Source organism: Lolium perenne, chromosome 2, assembly GCF_019359855.2.
Source record: "Lolium perenne isolate Kyuss_39 chromosome 2, Kyuss_2.0, whole genome shotgun sequence".
Taxonomy (NCBI): domain Eukaryota; kingdom Viridiplantae; phylum Streptophyta; class Magnoliopsida; order Poales; family Poaceae; genus Lolium; species Lolium perenne.
Window position 1 is genome coordinate 181,750,964 of NC_067245.2, and position 20,584 is coordinate 181,771,547.

General features: G+C 45.5%; 1 protein-coding gene across 1 annotated transcript; it reads right to left on the minus strand.

Moving 5' to 3' along the window:
- Positions 1–16,479: 16,479 nt before the first annotated feature.
- On the minus strand, positions 16,480–19,900 carry LOC127320781 (F-box protein At5g03100). Its single transcript, XM_051349851.2, has 3 exons — positions 18,859–19,900; positions 17,694–17,858; positions 16,480–17,024 (listed from the first exon to the last, which is right to left on the minus strand). Exons 1-3 carry the CDS (start codon positions 19,852–19,854, stop codon positions 16,704–16,706), a joined length of 1,482 nt encoding a protein of 493 aa, XP_051205811.1. The 5' UTR covers positions 19,855–19,900; the 3' UTR covers positions 16,480–16,703.
- Between the last annotated feature and the right edge of the window lie 684 nt (positions 19,901–20,584).

The window sequence follows — 20,584 nt, forward strand, 5'->3', positions numbered from 1 at the left end:
ACTCAAAGATGCTGGTTTTATTAAAGAGATATCTACAGAGGCCACGTGGGTAGCTAACCCAGTGATGGTGCCGAAGAAAAACACGAAAGTCCTTCGCATGTGTGTCGACTTTACGTGCCTCAATAAACATTGTCCAAAGGATCACTTTCCCCTCCCAAGGATCGATCAAATTATCGACTCCACGGCAGGATGCGAACGTCTTTCCTTCTTGGACGCATATTCTGGTTATAACCAAATCCGATTAAAAGAAGACGACGAAGCCAAGACAACGTTCATCACACCATATGGCGTGTTTTGTTACAGAACAATGCCTTTTGGTTTGAAAAACGCAGGAGCAACATATCAGCGGATGATGCAGAAATGCCTAGCAACATAGATTGGGAAAAACGTACAAGTCTACATCGACGATATCGTCATAACTTCAAAAAAGGGGGAAACGTTGATCGAGGATTTGAAAGAAACTTTTGACAACCTCGACAAGTTTTGTCCCAAGCTGAATCCGACGAAATGTTCTTTTGGCGTTCCTGCAGGAGAACTTCTTGGGTTTCTAGTCTCAGCAAGAGAGATTGAAGCAAATCCCGAAAAAATCCAAGCTATCGTAACAATGAGGAAGCCAACAAAGTTGAAGGAAATACAGCAATTAACTGGGCGAGTCGCAGCTTTAAGCAGATTCGTCACCAGGCTGGGAGAAAAGGCGCTACCGTTCTACGCCTTAATCAAGCAAGGAGAAAAGTTCCAATGGAACGAAGAGGCAGACAGTGCTTTCGAGGATCTCAAATGGACAATTTCGACACCACCAATCTTGGTGGCACCAAAAGAGAAGGAACCCCTCCTGCTGTACATTGCGGCTACACCCCAAGTGGTCAGCACAGCGCTAGTTGTCGAAAGAGAAGAAGAAGGAAAACTCCACGGGGTGCAGAGACCGGTATACTTCATCAGTGAAGTTTTATCGCCTTCAAAACAGCGGTACCCGCAGTACCAGAAGCTAGCATACGGAGTGTTTACAACCGCAAGAAAACTGCGGCACTATTTTTCGGGGCATCCGATAATAGTGGTTAACGAGGCTCCTCTATCCAATATACTAAACAATCTAGAAGCTACAGGTCGTGTCTCCCTTTGGGGAATAGAACTCTCCCCTCGGGACATCACGTACGAAAAAAGAAAAGCAATAAAGTCGCAAATTCTGCCAGATTTCATCGCAGAGTGGATGGAATTGCAAAACACAGGACCTCCGGACTTATCAAGAACTTGGACTATGAACTTCGATGGATCCAAGAGATTAGAGGGAGCTGGAGCAGGCGTGATTCTCATATCACCTGAAGGCGACAAATTAAAGTACGTCTTACGGATGACGTTCCCAAACGCGTCCAACAACGAGGCAGAATATGAAGCTCTTATACATGGGATGAAGATGGTGAAAGCTTGCGGTGCAACCCGACTGAAAATCTTTGGCGACTCACAATTGGTGGCACAGCAGGTCATGAATCAATGTGATGCAGTCAACGAGAGTATGATAGCATACAAGGAGATGTATAATGAGCTAGAAAAGCTGTTTGATGGATGTGAGGTAAATCATATCAGCAGATTGAGCAATGATGAAGCCGATGTTCTTGCAAATATTGGGTCGCAATGCCTGGCGATTCCTCCAGGCGTGTTTTGGGAAGAAATAAGCGAGAGATCCACCAAGCCGATGAAATCAAAAAAGAAGGAGAAGGATGCAAAACCCTCGGGTGTTGCAAAGGAATCACTGGACGAAGAAGAAGAGGAACAGGAGCTAGTCATGATGGTGCAAGTACCGTGGATGCAAGCGTACATATCATACATACTAAGAAAAACAATACCCGACGATCCAGTTGAAGCAAGGCGAGTTATTAGGCGTTCCAAAGCTTTCACTGTGATCAAAGGAGAGTTATACAAACGAAGTATCTCGGGCGTGCTACAAAGATGCGTTACACCCGAAGAAGGAAGGGTAATCCTGAAAGAAGTACACGAAGGAGTATGCGGCCATCACGCAAGTAGTCGAGCCATCGCGGCCAAGGTTTTTTGAGCTGGATTTTACTGGTTGACAGCAATTGAGGACGCGAAGGAGATAGTGCGGACTTGTGACGCGTGCCAGCGATTTGCCGCAAAACCTCACTCTCCGGCGGCAGAATTAATGCCAATACCATTATCTTGGCCTTTTGCTCAGTGGGGTCTCGATATGGTGGGAAAATTGCACAAAGCTTCGCCAGGGGGATACGAGTACATGCTCGTCGCTGTCGACAAATTCACCAAGTGGATAGAAGCTAAGCCGATAAATTCACCAGATGCAGCGTCAGCAATAAAATTCGTGAAGAGCATTGTTTTCCGGTTTGGGGTACCTCATAGCATCATCACGGACAATGGTAGTAACTTCACATCCAAGGAATTCAAGGCATATTGCGCAGAAGTAGGTATCAAATTGCACTTCGTGTCAGTCGCGCATCCTCAAACCAATGGTCAAGTCGAGAAAGCCAATGGTATCATCTGCAATGGCATCAAGAAGCGTCTGTTAGGGCCACTGGAAAAATCTCGACACACTTGGCCAGAAGAGCTGCCGAGCGTGTTATGGAGTATCCGAACAACGCCAAATACAGCGACACAGGAGACTCCGTTTTTTCTGGTCCATGGGGCAGAGGCAGTACTGCCGATAGAAATAGAGCACGACTCTCCGAGAGTCACGGAATACAATGAAGAAACTTCCAGAAGAGCATTGGAAGACGACGTTGACGCACTCGACGAAGCTCGAGACGAAGTACTGTCAAGGGTCGCTAAATATCAGCAAGACCTCAAAAATTACCACAGTCGACGTTTGCGACCAAGGTCATTTCAGGTTGGAGACTTAGTTCTGCGACTCAATCAAGATCGCACTGAAAAACTCGAGTCACCATGGCTTGGTCCCTATATCGTCACAGAAGTCATTGAAGGAGGAGCATACAGGATCAAGGATAAGAAGACAGGGAATCCCGAGAAAAATCCCTGGAACGTGGCACAGCTAAGGCGTTTTTACGCTTAGTGTCGAAATATAGTCCTCCTTGTAAAAATACAATGTACTGAAACGCCTGCGAGTTTTCAGACGCACTCTTTTCCTTTTTCGGGGCACCGAGTGGGGCTGGGAAAGGTTTTTAATGAGGCGGGCTCGCGGTGCTGCAATATAATAAAGATAGTGGAGATATATATCTTTTCCTTTGACATGCTCAGGGGTTCATGCCTTTGAAGTTACAATATATATATACAATATAGATGAGTTTACCTGACAAAGTTATTTCGCCTTGGTACCAAATACCTCGCCAGATAAAAAGAAGATACAAAATAGCAATCAAAACAGAGCAAAACACTCGGGGGCTAGTACCCGCAAAAATAGTCAATAAAAGTTCGGTTGCCTTGGTTTAAAAACCTCGCATACACGATAAAAAACACACCCCTGAAATACTCGGGGGCTTGATGAAGAAAAATAAATATACTCTTTGGCTTTACAATATAGAATATGCTTACAACACAGAAGAAGCAATTCCTGAGAAAGTTCGACAAGTTACAAGAAAAAATATCAATCCCTACCTAATATACGATCTATGGACAGCAGTCGTTGTATGTTCGGCATAACTTCCTTTGACAAAAAATTCAGAGTCCATCCGAAGAAGCTCGTCCATCATTTCCTCGGCTACAGGAGTCACAACATCGTTGATCTTGTCGATGTTCCTTTTTCTCTTCGACTGCTTAGCCAGGCACTTGGAGACAATCGTCGTCAGGTCTGATTTTCGGTAACAGATCTGTATCATAATCATGGCAAATCTTGCCCCAGCAGATAGTTGAGCTCGCACAAAATTATGAATACGAGGAGCATCCCGAAATTTTTCCATGAGACCAAGAAGGGTATTGGGTGCCTCGTTCCGAAGAAACATTGTCTTGTACACCAGGGACAAGGTCCTAGTGCAGAAATCAAGGAATTCGCGAACCTGACAGGCGCGGTCCTGAAACCGGACAATCTGTCGGGTACGTTCTGGAGTGGCCCAGAAAAGAGACCCATGGTCAAGAGAAAGATTAACGAGGAGATTGGTCCTTGTGTTCACCCTCTCGTCCTTAGCAGCAGCATCAAGGAAAGAACCTATTTGGTGACGGCACAGGAATCTCAGAGAAAAGAACAAACAAGAAGACAGATGAAGTGTTGATTTGGGAAAGCATACCTGACATATCTGTACTGGCTTCATTCATCAAATCCAGCATTAAATTCTCTCGAGTGGCTGCCTTTTCAGCCTCAGAAACGGCGGCTTCCTTAGGTGCTATGGCTTCCCGAGCTTGCTGGAGTGCAAATTCCTCTTTTTCGGATGACTTCCGAGCTTGCTCCAACATTACAAGTGTTTGTTTCTTCGCATATTGAAGTTGTCGACGAAGTTCACCAAGTTCAGTATCAACAAGCACTTTCTTCGAGTGAGAGGAGGCAAGTAAAACATCGGAAGGACGAGGAGTTGCAGAATAGTTGTCAAAAATCAACTGAAAATAAAGATTTTTCGACATCAATCATCCAGCAAACATAGATTTCCATTAAATCTCGAAGTATGCACATTGCTATTACAAAAGAAAGGCCACTACTAGATTACTGAAGCAGTTGTCACCGAAACTACTAAGGCGACAGCATCAAAAGATAGAACTAAAAAAAAAGAGGACATGGCTTGGATGCGCTTGGAGCAGGTGCTGGTTTCACACCAAGGAAGGAAAGGATTGGTCTGGCGGAAGGTTTGGCAGCTCTAATTAGAGATTGCCATTTCTTCGTCTCCATATCACCTATGTCGCCAACCTTGGCCCAGTCAACGTTTTGCTGACTATTAGCGATCAGCGCGATGGTGCCTTCAACGCCAATTTTCAGACCCTCTTGGCAAAGTTTTAGCCCAAGATCTTCCGACTCATTGAAGGCTTTGGCGAGATCAACAAAAGTAATGGGGACCTCTTTCTTCGGGAAGAAGTAGGGGAAAAGCTTCGACAGACCTGCCTCAGCGTTTTCAAGGCCGTCGCGTGCTTCATCCCCATGGATCTCAAGAAGGGTCAGCGCATCAAGAAGCTCGTCGCCTTCAGGACCCTCAACTTCGTATTCTTGATGAGTTCTCCCTAAAAACAAGCAAAGATTAGCTTGTAAACAAAGAACGTGGGGAAAAAGCGAAGTAACCCGAGGAAATGCACAAGGATTCAGGCACTTACTGACAAAACGTCGACTCTGCGACTCGAAGCGAGTGAGGATCTCTGTTTCTCGAGCTGATTGCCGAGATATATTCTTGCTCAAGGAAGTTTCCGCGTCATGAAGCCTCTTTCGAAGATCTTCAATGGCGGCAGCATCTTTTTCAGCTTTCTCGCGGGCTCTTTCGCTTTGCTCTAACTTGACAGCAAGAGCGTCAGCACGTTTGTTGGCCTCCGCAAGATCTCCTGGCAAAATACATGACAGTCAAATATCATGACAAAAAGTGGTACACATGCAACAGAGAAAAATAAAGATAATACCTTCCAACTTCTTCGAAAAGTCACGGTACCCGACAAATTGGGTACCAAGACGAATAAACTCCTTCATTAAAGGCTGAAGAAACGACAAAGGAATAAAAAGAAGTCAATATAGCTAATGTAAATTCGACAACACTTAGCAAAAAACAAAGGGGAGATGGAAGTATGAAAAGGTCTGCAACTTACATCATCCAATGAAGGTGTCGAAGAGCTACCAGGAAATTGGATAGGCTCCTTGGATGACTCAACCCTAGCTCTCTTTGGAGGAGAGGTCGGGGGCTCTCAACTGGCGGTGGTTGCACGATGTCCTGTTGGGGAGGCGAAGTTTCATCCCCATCATGCTGAGCTTCAGAAACAACTAAAGTACGCGACGTACTCATTCTAGCAGCCGCGTCAATAGGTTGTTCTTCTTCCTCGTCACCACTACAATAAAATAGCGACAGTATAAGAAGCAAGATAGACAAGAAACATCAAAACAAAAAAGTAAAGAGTAAGGAGTAACTTACGAGCTGACGAGGGCATCAGTATATGGATTAAAAGCTGCCTTCCTATCTGAAGGCTCAGCTTCTTCGGCTTTGGAAGTGCCGGAATCTTTGACTTCATCCCTTTTTCTCTTCACCCTTGGAGAAGCGTGAGGAAGAGAGTGTGTCGAGGCAGTGGCTTCTGACTCAACCGAAGCCGCGGATTTGTGAGAACCCGCGACTTCAGTGGCAGGGCGCGAGCTGCCTTGGTTATCATCGTCGACAAGAGCACGATCTTCAACTTCTCCACCCTCAGGAAGAGGAGGAAGAGAAGCAAGGACGGGGTGATCCTAAGAAAAAGAAAGAGTGTCGACAAAAAGGCATTAATAAGATAGTAGTCGAAAAAAATAAAACTCGAAGAGGCAGTATAGCAATTAAAAAGAAAAATCACCTCGGGAAGGGGATTGGCGCTACTATATGGCGCAATACGGCAAGAAGATGGAACTGAATCCTTCTTGTTGAGCGATGAGATTTTGCGGATAAGCTTTTCAAAATCCTTCAAAGGAAGATCTTTCGAGAGCCTGTCAACATCTTTTTCACCAGCGTATTTCCAGAAGGGGTTTTTGCGCGCCTGGAGAGGCTGCACTCTAGTCCTAAGGAAATAGGCGGTAATCTCAATACCCGACAGTTCCTTGCCGCGGGTGTTCTGTAGCTCATGGATGCGAGTCATCAGCGCCTCTGTCGCCAACTTCTCAGCTTCGGTAGCTTCAGCATCCCAAGAACGGCGGCGAAGGATTTTGGCTTCTCCGTCAAAAGGGGCGATGTTTTCCTCCACTGGATTGGAGCTTTCTTCATGGATATACAGCCACTTCTTCCGCCAACCTTGGACGGAGTCAGGAAATTTGACGTCGAAATATTCGACATCAGAACGAACACAGATAACAACGCCGCCAATGTTGTAGGCGACGTTGTGAGAGCCATTACGGCGGATGCAGAAGATGCGCTTCCACAGAGCCCAATTGGGTTGGACCCCGAGGAAGCACTCACACAGTGTGATAAAAATCGAGATGTGGAGGATGGAATTGGGCATCAGATGATGCAACTGAAGCCCATAGACAAAAAGGAGACCACGAAGAAATTCTTGGATTGGGGGAGAAAGTCCTCGGATGAGATGGTCAACGAAACTAACCCGATAGTCGATTGGAGGCTTCGGGTAGCTTTCCTCCTTGGGGAACTGGAGCGAGTCCTCCTTCTTGTTGAATCCCATCTTCTTCAGCATGTTGATGTCTTGGGCAGAGATCTTGGATCTCTCCCACTCGGCGCTTCCCAGATCTGTTGTCGTCATCTTCGACTCCGGCGTGCTATGCCTAGTCAAACGGATGCGAGGCAGCATCAATGGACTTGGCGGCGAAGGGCGTAAGAGTGGTTGAGCGCTTGAAGCAATGGGAGCAATGGAGGAGTTGCAGAGGAGGAGCAGAGATGCGGCGCGAGCGAAAGTGCTGAAGGAGGAAGACGATGGCCTTATGTAGTGGTGCGGCGAGTCGACGCAACCGTTGGATGGAAAAATTATGACGCAAATGGCAAACACGTGGACAAGGGGTAAAAATGGATTTTTACTGAGAAGTGAACGGACAGGTGATACAGTATAAGTGCCAGAAAAAGCGGAGGATGTGTGTCCCCCACTTGCGCGACGTGTCAATTGGATAGGAAAATGGGACCCACAAGGCAGAGAGAGAAGCGGTTCTCGCATGTTCCCGATTCAGTAATCGTGGCTATCGTAAGCAATGATGTCACCTTGACAAGAGAAATTTTCGACAAAGACGCTTGACAAGAATTTCGACAGGAAAATATTATTGATTATTTCGGGAGCCTTTGATCAAATACAAGTTTTTGCCCAAATGCTCGGGGGCTACTTCGGAAAAAAGAAATATTCAAGTGTGACAAAATAGAAATGGCGAGAGCCTATGATCAAATACAAGTATTTGTTCATAGCCTTGGGGGCTACTCCCATCGGGAGCGCTGGTCGCGCACCCGATAGATATGAGAAGCTCGAGAAAGAGTAACAATATATTGATAGATGGTATTAATTTGTGGAGCCTACAACCAAGCACAAGTCCTTGGCTGTAGCCTCGGGGGCTACTCCCATCGGGAACGCTGTTCGCGTGCCCGATGAATTTATACAAAAATATAGAGAAAGGAAAAAAAGAAGTGAATATATTTCGAGTTATACATATAACTCTACATATACCCCATCGGGAACACAAAAATAAGTCATCAAATATGACTGAATAAAATGTGCTATTCCAACAGCCAAAAAGCACTCGACAATATATTCTCAGAGCGCTAAAAGTCGCGAATAATCTCTGAATGCCGCATAACTTTGCGAAGGTAAGACCCCAGATCCGTTCTGAGCGGCGTAGCACCGTCTCTGACGTCGGTTTGCTACTTTTTTCCGTATCAATAGATACGAAGAAAAATTCTAACGGACGCGTTAGGTACCCGATAAAATATGACTGGGACTCGACAGAATGGTAAGACCTTAAGCGGCGCCTGTCGAAGTTTACACCAGTATCCCGAGATCATGTCCAGGGACGTGATCTTGAAGTAGGTTTTTGCGGATTGCCACTAGAGCAGTTAACTAGTACCTGATCCGTCAGATGAACTAGCCCCAACTACCGTTATCCCTGTACAATATAGAATTGCATATTTAAAAGATATGTGATAAATTCGGTTAATGGAACGAATATAAAGTTGGAGATTTTCCATGATTCTGCGATTCAAGCAAAATCTCGGGGGCTACTGACATAGGCATCCCCAATGGGCCTGCCGAAGATGGTACCCGGGGTTTATTAAAGGCCCATGACCCGAAGAATAAGAAGATTCGGAAGCCCAATATATTATTAAGGAAAGCTAGAATTGTATTAGGAAAGGATACTTGTAATCTTGCGGGATGGGTTAGAAACCCTCCCGGACTCTGTAAACTTTTGTATTACGAAACCCTCGGCTCCACCTCCTATATAAGGGGGAGTCGAGGAACAAAGAAAGGACCGAACTCTATTGTCAACACAACCCTAGTTTCATATTCGTCAAGCACTTTTCGGCTGACACCTTCGAGATCTACTTGCCCTCTACATCTAACTAAACCCTAGTCTACAATCCGTAGGCATTGACAAGTTAATCCCTTGTCACCAGTCGTTTATGTACGGATTATCGTAAGCTTAACGATGTCACCATCAAGAACAAATACCCCTTGCCGAAGATAGAAGATCTGTTTGACCAACTGACCGGTGCCGTAGTATTCTCGAAGATTGATCTTAGGACTGGATACCATCAATTGAAGATTCGTGCATCGGATATTCCCAAAACTGCCTTTACCACCAGATATGGATTGTACGAGTACAATGTCATGTCATTTGGATTGACCAATGCCCCCGCTTATTTCATGAACGTCATGAATAAGATCTTTATGAACTTTCTGGATAAGTTTATTGTCGTTTTCATCGATGACATTCTAATCTACTCCAAGTCCGAAGAAGAACATGAGCAACACCTAGAAGCTGTCCTGGATACCCTTAGGGAGCATAAGCTGTATGCTAAGTTCAGCAAATGTGAGTTTTGGCTGAAGGAAGTAGGATTCCTGGGACATATCTTGTCTGCAGGAGGAATTGCCGTAGATCCCGCCAAGATCAAGACTGTTGCAGAATGGAAAGCCCCAACAACCCAGACCGAGGTCCGCGCTTTTCTTGGATTAGCCGGATATTACCGCAGATTTGTAGAAGGCTTTTCGAGCATCGCTCGACCAATGACCCAATTGCTGAAGAAGGACAAGAAGTTCGAATGGACGGACAAATGTGAAGAGAGTTTCCAACAACTCAAGCTTAGACTGACCTCAGCACCAATTCTGATTATGTCGGACATCACCAAACCCTTTGACGTCTACTGTGATGCATCCAAGATTGGTCTTGGATGTGTGTTGATGCAAGAAGGCAAGGTGATATCTTATCTGTCCCGGCAACTGAAGCAACATGAGCAGAATTATCCAACCCATGACCTCGAGCTCGTAGCTGTAGTTTTAGCACTAAAGGTATGGCGTCATTACCTCATGGGTAATCGCTGGGAGATTTATTCGGATCACAAGAGCCTGAAGTATATCTTCACACAGAAGGAGCTGAATATGAGGCAAAGAAGATGGTTAGAGTTGATCAAGGATTATGATATGGAAATTCACTACCACCCCGGCAAGGCCAATGTGGTAGCAGATGCGCTGAGTAGACCGCCGTGTCAGTTAAACTCAATGATAGCAGAAGAACAACCTAGCCTATACCAGGAGTTTGAGCAGTTTAGAATGGAGCTAGTTAGCGAAGGATTCCTAGACAGCATAGAGCTACAACCCACCTTGATTGGTCAGATCAAGGAAGCTCAGAAGGGAAATGCCAGCATTGATGGAATCAAGACCCAGATAGCCACAGGAAAAGCACCAGGATTCACCGTAGATGAAGAAGGAGTTCTTTGGTACAACGGACGCCTATGTGTACCGTCAGACTTAGAGCTGAAGCAAGTCATCCTGAAGGAAGCCCATGACACCTTATACTCTATTCATCCCGGAGGTACTAAAATGTATCAAGACCTGAAGGAACAATTTTGGTGGCATGGAATGAAGAGGGAGATTTGAAGCTACATCGCCAAGTGTGACATCTGTCAACGAGTCAAGGCGGAACATCAGCGACCCGCAGGACTGCTGCAACCACTACAGATTTCAGAATGGAAGTGGGACTCTGTAGGAATGGACTTTATCACAGGTTTGCCCAAATCAAGCAAAGGAAATGATTCGATATGGGTAGTTGTCGATAGATTGACCAAGGTAGCCCATTTCATCGCCGTCAAGACCACCTATCAAGGCCCAAAGTTAGCTGAGCTGTATATCTCCAGAATAGTCGCCCTGCACGGAACCCCGAAGTTGATAGTGTCAGATAGAGGATCACAATTCACCTCAAGATTCTGGCAGAAAGTGCATGAAGGACTTGGAACTCGCCTGAATTTCAGCACCGCCTATCACCCGCAGACCGATGGACAGACCGAGAGAGTCAACCAGATACTGGAGGACATGCTGAGAGCATGTGTACTGGAATATGGATCCAAGTGGGAAGACTGCTTGCCTTACGCAGAATTCTCTTACAACAACAGTTACCAAGCCAGTTTGCAAATGGCCCCCTTTGAAGCCCTATACGGAAGGAAGTGTCGTACCCCCCTGAATTGGTCGGAAGTCGGAGAAAGCCAAGTCTTTGGACCTGACGTTCTTCGTGAAGCTGAAGAGAAGGTGCACAAGATCCGCGAATACCTCAAGACGGCGCAATCAAGGCAGAAGAGTTACGCCGACAAGAGACGCCGAGAGATGACCTTCGAGATCGGAGATTTTGTCTATCTCAAGGTATCCCCCCTGAAAGGAATGCAGAGATTTCAGCTGAAAGGAAAGCTTGCACCCCGATATGTCGGACCCTTCAAAGTTCTGAGTCACCGAGGCGAAGTATCTTATCAACTGGAGTTACCAGAAGAAATGTCGGCTGTGCACGACGTATTTCACATCTCACTCCTCCGGAAGTGCCTTGAAGTTCCCGAGAAGACCGAAGTGTTCAAGAACATCGATCATCGATCGGTGGATATCAACCAAGACTTGACGTACCGCGAAGTGCCGATTCGCATTCTGGAGGAAGCTTACAGAACCACCCGCACCCGAAGCATCAAGTTTCTGAAGATACAGTGGAGCAATCATACCGAAGACGAAGCCACCTGGGAGCGAGAGGAAGACATGAAGAAAGAATACCCATATCTCTTTAGTACCTAATTTTCTTTAAGATCTCGGGACGAGATCTTTTGTAAGGGGGAAGGGTTTGTAACATCCCAAATTTCAAATAAAAGAGAGAAGAAGAATTTCAGAGATTCAAAATTCAGAACCAACAAAAACTTTTAAATTGCATATAGTGCCCTGCATAGGACTTGTGCATTTTGAGTGATATGCCATGATGTTTGTTTTATTGTTTATGTGATGAACTCTAAAACCCTAAAGTGATCAAGTGAAGATCACCAATCAAATAAATCAAAAAGAGAAAGAAATCAAATATGAATAAAACCCTAAAAACCCTAACATATGGCATATGCCATTTTTGCAAACTTTGACCCTAGACCCATTTGATCTTCACCATTACTTGCAATATGATATTAAAGAGTTATTAAAACTTTGGGAATCAAAGAAACACCATTTAAACCAAATCCAAAAATCAAAATATGCTCACATAGAATAATGGTCATTTTTGACAATTACAATCTGGTCACCACTTTGAGCCTCTATATTTCAAGATTTCTAAACTAAACAAATCCCATTCTTTGCATGTCATCCAAGTACACAACAAGGTGAACAACTTATGTAAAGATCATCATACCAAATTCTTTTTGGATCAAAAGTTATGAGCAAGCAAAGAGGAGACTTTGAAACTTTGGCAAGATCATCACTTTGCCAATTTTGATCAAACCAGGCCACTTTCTGCTCACCACTTGACCTAGCCATGATCCCTTGACCCTACCCTACCTAGCCCATGCAAGGAGACACCATGGACACGACCAAAACATGGCTGGCCATGGCCATGCCGACCACGTTCCCCATCGACGGCCACCACTCTCTCCCTGCCTCTCCAGCCCACGCCACCTTGCCAAACACGTCGCCCATGATCGCCGGAGATCGCCTGTACCCGCCGTTGAACGGAAGGACGATGACACGACCCGGACGGAGCGCGCCCAGTACGCTCCAGGTACGCCGCCAACGGCATGGCGACGTCACACGTGCACGGATGCGCGCGACACGGGCACGCGTCGTCCGCCGTACCTCGTCGTACCCCGACCACGTCCACGCGCCCTGGTACTTGTCTCGCCACGCGGAGCTCGCCGGACACGCTGCCGTCACCCCCTAGCGCCTACGGTCACCGGCGAGGACAAGACCGCCCACCACGGCCGCGACAGTACGCGCACGGCCCCGACCACCGTACGCCTCGCATTAACGCACCGCGGACGCTAGGAGATTCGCCGTACCATCATGATCGCCGCTGCGTCATCGCCTAGCTCCCTAGCTCGCTGGAGACGCCGCGCCCATGATGACCCGCACCATGCCCCGCAGCACCCCCTCCCTCCTATAAATAGAGGCCTTCTCAGAGCAACCCCAGCACACCACCATGACCACCATTCTCCACCGCTTCTCCTCGCACCGCTAGCCACCTCAATCGTCGCCGGAGCAAGCTCAATCGAGCGATCGGAGCCGCGGAAGCCCTGGTGCAATCACCGTCGACTGGAGCCTCCTCGAGCGACGCCACTGCTACAGGCTGCCTCGCCGTCGTCCACAACGTCATCACGCACACTGCCAACCCTAGCTGGAGCCACGGTGAGCTCTCCGACCCCCTGCCGCCGCCGTGCCAGTGACCCAATCTCGCCGGAGACGACGATGGCCCTGTGCCGTTCGATCTCGTTCTAATCCAACGCACCGCAATGCTTCATACCGTTTCGGGTTTAAAGAGCCGCTGACATGCGGGTCCCACGCTGTCAGGCGGCCCACTCGCACTGGATGCGTTGTTGGGCTGAGCAGGCCGTTAGTTTGAAAACCTGGCCCGTTAGCGTTTCCCGCCGGCCCTTTTATTTAAATCTTGTTTAAATAAATTCAAACCAATTTCAATACTGGCCCTGACTTTGAAATTAAATAGAATCTGTTTGGCTTGGCCAAATTTAACAAATTTTATATTGTTGGAAAGCCACTGAAAAGTTCTACAACATGCCACTAGTCTCACCTCGAGATCTGTTGTGAAAATAATGTGACAAAAAGATTAAATCAGGAACTTTTGCATATTCAAATAAATATTAAAAATCAACCAAAAATGATATTTAGTTAATTCCAACTCTAATAGCTCACATTAAACTTACACTAATTGTTTCTGCAATAAAATGGTGTGGTCACTTTGGATGATCATGGCCTAGTTTAAATAATGGACAATATGGCTAGTTTACTTAAGTGATATTGTCCAAAACTAATATGGAAATCATATGAAGTATTTTACTTCATTTAAATCTTGTCCCAAGTGAATTCATGAGAGGTTTGAACCCCTGGTCAAACACTCTTAGATGAAATACTTGAGATTTAAATCATTTGTAGAATTATTAAATGGTATGAGGTGGTCTACCTCATTTAAATCATTTTCTCAAATGATGATAAGGAATGGTTGACTTAGGTCAATATAAGTTCATATATTATTGGTTGAGAAATTAAATCTTAAGAAGATTCAATGAGAGGAAATTATTTTCCTCAAGAACTAATGCACCTAATTGTGTTATGTGTATGCTTAGCATAGTTTGTGTGAAATAATGATGTGCTTAGTATAGCTCTTGAGCTTGCTTAGTGATTGTACCTCGTATTCAAATTTAGACGCTAGCACCGGAGAATACCAGGAAGAGGAAGGATTCTACCAAGAGGAGGAAGAAGAGAACATTGAGAACTACCAAGGCAAGCTAATACTCTTGCAAAGTGCAAAACCTCTTTGGGGCAAGGCACCATGATTCTTATCTTTCTTAACACAAGCCTATCACAAGTTTTTACCATACAAGTTTTACTTGTTTATTTCCAAGAGTTACTGGGATAAGTTAACTTGGTCTAGGTGAGTAAGATTACTAGAGTAGCAAAGTTAGTCTCAAGCTAGCCAAGCAATATAGCACCCCTCATGATTAGTGCTAGTGCTAAAATACTAAAACTTGACTACTCTAGATGGGAACATATGACTTGTTGAATTTGAAACCTTGGAATGATGAATCATTCCATTGAATGATTTCAAGTTGAATGTGAACAAGAGAAGATAGTGATTTTTGATATAAACCTGATATTGGTTTGAATGCGATACCTTTCCAATTTTGAGTACCCCCACAATACCTGATTATGGGTAGGGCTTAACTGGAAATTTATACACTTTAGTATGGGTTCCCTCTGAACACACATCATAGGGGTTATGCCGAGGCTGCCTCCGTTGTTGAGAAATGATGTGAATTGAGGTGAAGTGTACGGCCAAGCCCTGTGCAGTTCCCAGGTTAACAGTTGGTTTTCACTGGGAGGCCAAGCTCATGGGGAGAGGTGCTCATACTAGGGTTTGTAAATGAAAGGTTATAGTTGATGATCCGCGTACTGTGCTACGATGATTCGGGGTAATCCCGACGGATGAAATCAAATGTTGTGGCACAAGTGTGCAACCTCTGCAGAGTGTAAATCTATTCGAATAGCCGTGTCCACGGTTACGGACGGTTGGAAAGGCCATACAGTTTCCGGTGTCAGATTTTGAAAATATTGATGAAATGAATGGTGATTTGGTGACTTGTTGAATTACAACAAATGTTGTGGGAATGACACTAATGTTCCCACTTGAGTTAGTTAGCACATGAATAAGTCTTTTATTCAATACTTGTGAACTAAAACTGGCTTTATGCAAATTAAACTAGAGCTTAGCACCCCTTACTCAAGTTGTTAGCACTTACCTTAGTGTTAGTTTGCAAGTACTTAAAGTACTTACGGCTTTGTCCCTGGCTATTCAAATGGCCAGAGTATGAAGATGAACAGAACTACCAAGGAGATGACCAGCAGGACGCCTACGACAACTAGGAGTTTTTCTGACGTCAAGCGTTGGCCTGTGGACTAGAGAGTCCCTTTATCTTTACGCTTCCGCTATGAACTTGTGTTTGTTCGTTGATCGATAGATCAACTATTTGTGTAATATGGATCATGTGATTCAAGTTGTAAGATAATATGGCTTGTAATAAATGATGACTGTGATATTCGACTATTATGCCTCGCAACAACACTATTCCTGGGATTGCGATGAATGACATAATAGGCATCCGGACTTAAAAATCCGGGTGTTGATAAAAATCCTAGACCTCGCGGTCTCGACGGCGGCGGAGCGGTGCGTTGTTACCCTCTTAGGGGCATCAGCATGGGGTCCCGACTCAGCTCGGTCTCGTGGCAATGTCTCCGGTAGCAAGTTTGGGTTTTCCGTGTTTTTTTTTTCTTTTTTTTCTTTGATCTACTTTCAACTAAGAGGATCTCATCTCCACCTTTTATCAGTTCACCCGTTGCTGTTTTATTATAAAGCAAGGTGAAACCCATTTCGAGTACCTAAGTAGGTGAGTCCCGGTTTTCAATCTGTCAGTACGTCTCAAAAAGAGCTTCTATACGGCAAGGTTTTACACAGCTAGTGTCATAAACAAAGGCTAGACCTCGACCCCTCTCATTCTTGATGATCATATTGTCGAGAATCACACAATTCGTGATGATATTTGTGAGAGAATCTTGTCCTAGAACCATTACAGTCAACTCCCTGTTTCAGATACCATTAAGCAAAGTTTTGGTTTTATTTTACGACAGTTACTTCAACAGTTCATAGCCGACATTAAACTACTAAACCACAGCCTAACCCGTCTAACATATGACCCGGCATGGTTAGAAATCAGGGCATGCAGCGGATACTAGCTGATTATTTGGTATACAAAGTTTCGTACAGATCACAGAGACAAATAAACACGGACACACAACCCAAAGAGGCAAAGACAATCCCGACAGCATTATCATAATCCTCTGACATGAACTCATCACCGCTCTAGAGCATGCCAACATTGGTACGATGCAAACCTGTAGCTTTTGAAAAGAATCAGCAAGTCACTGCCTTAGTCTTCTGGAGCATACAAAACCCTCCCGGCCAACCTGCTGTGCACATAAAATTTCATATCTATTCCTGATCTGGAGAAGCTTTGTAACATCTGGCATAACCCCTTGGCCTTGCTTTCAGTAATCGAGTGATGAAAGGATATTGTCATCTTTTTTAGCGCTGTTGCCCAACTGAATAACCGTTGCACAAATTCGCCTTCACGTTCAGTTCCTGACAGTTCACTGATTTCTACTTCTTGGAGGCCATCCAGCACAAGTTCCTCCGTTTTCCACATTGTTTGTTGGTCACAAATGCATCCCGATGAGCATGGAGTATGCGCCTGAAGTGAAGGGGGTATCAAGTCGGTAAGATGAAAAAAAATCGCTTGATGACAAAAAGGAGACAGAGCTATAAATTATCAAACTGCCTGAGTACTTCAAAATGTGCATCAGCAGAATTAACAAAAGAAATAGACCGGAAATTAGTTTGAAGCCAGCCTATCGCAGAAAATAAGCTTTGTTCTGTACAAATAGAAAGTGGTATCACAAACATTACCATAGAAGTTACAAAAAATCTTAGGCGTGACAATGCCAAATTTGACATTTGGACTTCGCTATCAATGGAACCCTCTTACACAATGCATGCTCTATGAGCTTAGTAAAATAATCTCCAAGTCCTGGCTTTTAACTGTGTTATCAAAATTGAGTCTATCAAGAAATAAGCGGCATACATATTGGCATACTTCAGAAAATTAGGACACCACTCTGTTAAACTTGAAGAACACAGCATTATCGCTAGCAGAATATGAGCCAGATTTTTTACACACGTGAAGTTTGGATGCGAAGTATCAGTATCAAAACAAGCAACTAACGCCTAGAGTAAGGCAATTGGCGGTCGATCCTAGGTTTCCCAATACATGCAAATGCACATTACTTGATGTGAATTCCCTGGTGACTCAAGTATTATCTGAATGGTAAAAGAAGGAAGAAACAAATTAAGTATAGTTTACCTCTAAGTATTTTAGTGCCAGCTTTCTTACACCAGTACAGACTCTGAGAATGTGGAACGAGCTGGCTCCAACGGAATGTCCTTTTGACATCACAGGCAAACACAATAATGTAATGTCAGGTAGTTTTGTCATGTCTTCCATCAAGTATCGATTGTTACCTATGGCCTGTAGATCCACAGGATGTAAAGAAAAGGATTACATGAAGAATTTAATGTCCAGGAGCCTTGTCATGTGTTCCATCAAGGTTTGTAGGTAAATTGCAAAAAGAGAGTAAAATATATCACAGTTGAAAAGTTCATCGCCCTCTTGGATAACGAATATACTAGTGCAGCACTGGCGGAGCTTCCTTAGGGCAAAAACCGGGCCATGGCCCGCCCAGCCCAGGTGAGAAAAAACGTATACCTATACATCTCCGTGTAAAGCCCACTAAAGCATTCATCCTTGTCGCATCCTTTTCCTCCTTGATTCTTCTCGAGCGCGGCGGAGTAGCAGGTAGACTGCCGGAGAGGCTTGATCCGGCAACGGTACAGCAGGAAGTAGCGCGTACGTGCTGGCGCCTGCTGCCCAGGCCTCATCCCAGATCTGCAATTATCAGGCAAACAGCAGACGCATGCTGGCAAGCAGCCAGAAAAACTTGCAGCGGGCGATTCGGAGACCCAGTCTAGAAACTCTCATCTCCTCTAGTCCACTATTTTCTTTAATTTTTCTGCTGCAGCTCGGCAGCTGCTCCAATTCTTCCCAATGCGCATGACACAAGTGACAGGTTACTCACTTTTCCGAAATCACTTCACAGCAATATCATTGCAACTTGATCGGTAGCAATACCAAATTCCCTAGGCTGTAGCAACTAAATTATCTGTTAACAATTTGGTAGCACAAATAATTGATCTGTTTTTGTTTACAAATTGCAATTTAGGTGGGCAATGATAGTCAGAAAAGAATTGATTTAATTTTGGAGGAATTCTTTGTGCTCTGTTTTAGTTTGGCCCGTCCAAGATTTTTTTTCAAGCTCCGCCACTGTAGTGCAGCAGTACGTATCTTTAATCACAATTACCCAAAGGCAGAAAAAAATGCACTCTAAGAAGACGGAGATCGGGCAGGCTCATGTTCATCGCACCTATGTTTCAGAGATTTGAGCAAATTAAAGCATAAAAACTGAACTCACCGAATTATAGAGCAGCGGGATGGTTAGACTGTGCACAACCTTGAACTGGCCCAAAAAACTGAGGCAATCACGGTTGGGTTTAAAGTCATCTGGTCCATATACAAGAAAAATGCCAGTGCCGAGCCGTTGTAGGTGTGGCATCTCGCCAAGCTGGACGGAGCATGGATCATAGGCATCCCTCCATTCGAGCAACACCAGCTGAGGGGCTGAGATGTTGGCAACCGGTTGATTCGGATTCCGAAAATTCAGAAAGCAGAAGGCCACTCTTAGCTCTTCGAGCGCCGGTGCCACAACAGTGAGCTGCTGCAAACCGTCTAGATTCATCAGCTCCAGTTCCAGGAGGGACTCAGAGCTGATGGTGAATTTGTCAACACCCGAGGCGTCATGGATGGCGAGTCTTTGTAATGACGGGCACAAAGGCGATGAGAAAACGTCGCCGAGCACACACGGAGCTTGTAGCCGGAAGTTATCCAGGTGGAGATCGGTGAGCCGGGCGGCTATGCCAGAGGCCGGCACTGCGACGCGAAGGAACCCTAGCTGGAGGGTGACCGAGGTGGCATTCTCGAAGCACGGCAGCTCGAAGGCGCCTCTGTCCCCGGCCTCATCCCTCACGATGTCCGGCGACGCAATGTTGATGAAGGTCAGATCGCCGGAGAGGCGGCGGGCGGCGATGGGGATCCACGCCGCCACGAAATCGGCATGGGCGTCCCTGGCGAGGACGCGGAGGCAGTGGAGGGCGGGCGCCTCATGGGCGGCGAGGACGGCCCGTATGGTGTCTGGGTCGGTGTCGGGGGGAAAGTGGAGCCCCGGGAGGAAGGCCCAGAGGCGGCGCCAGCGGCTGGAGAGGACGCTGGTCCGAGCGGAAACGTCGGCGTTGCCGAGCCTGAGCAGGATGTGGATGAGAATATCGTCGGGCAGCGCGCTGAGGAGGTCGCCGCCGCCGCCATCGGAGAGCTTGGCTCGCTTGGTGGCCGGCTCCTCGTCGGCGTGATCCATGGAGGAGGGGTTTGGCGCCTCTCACATCGGGCTCAAGCTCGCGGGGGGGCGGTTGTTCGCGGGGGGGGTTGGGGCGGGACGGGGTGGGGACTCGGGAGACGGGAATGGGGTTCACGTGAATGGTGTGATGTTTTTTGGTTAAGGGTTTTTTCTTCAGTGTCCTTTTCTCTTTTAAAAAAAACAGGGAAATCGCAGGCTTTAAAAATTGTTCAAGTAGTCAAAATTAAAATTTTCAAGTAGTCAAAATTCAAAATAATTTTAAAAAAGGGAAATCCAGCGGCTGAAAACACATTGTTCAAGTAGTCAAAATTAAAAATAATTTAAAATTTCGTACCAAAATGTCTGAAACACGGCTTGATAAAACACACTAGATAGTGTTGACGAGCAAAGTTACAATCAAAATCTGAAAAGCTACTACTCATAATATTATTTGACAATTTTGTTCCAAGTTGTAGGTGAAATTTGAATCTAAAACTATGTAACGTAGAAAAAAAATTGTATCAATGTGCTAAATTACTTTAGATTTTCTTTAAAAATTGCATGGTATTTGCTTTATAATTCGAGCGTACCAGCCCAGTTGACCCACAGGAGTAACATTTTTTATAAACTGGCCAATGAGCTCATCCTCCGCCTCGACGTGGCTATGGAGTCTAGGGCGCTCTCCACGGAAAGAAAGGGGGTTTCGTCGGCTCCTCAAACGCAAGTTGTTGGGGCTAGCGTCGCTTGAGCG

What these genes read in the sequence shown, in the direction of transcription:
- LOC127320781 (XM_051349851.2), bottom strand. Translation starts at nt 19,854, where the DNA reads ATGGATCACGCCGACGAGGAGCCGGCCACCAAGCGAGCCAAGCTCTCC. An exon ending in TCCCGCTGCTCTATAATTCG is followed by an intron (nt 17,859 to 18,858) that starts GTGAGTTCAGTT and finishes GTGGATCTACAG; the next exon opens with GCCATAGGTAACAATCGATA. An exon ending in TGGCACTAAAATACTTAGAG is followed by an intron (nt 17,025 to 17,693) that starts GTAAACTATACT and finishes CCTTCACTTCAG; the next exon opens with GCGCATACTCCATGCTCATC.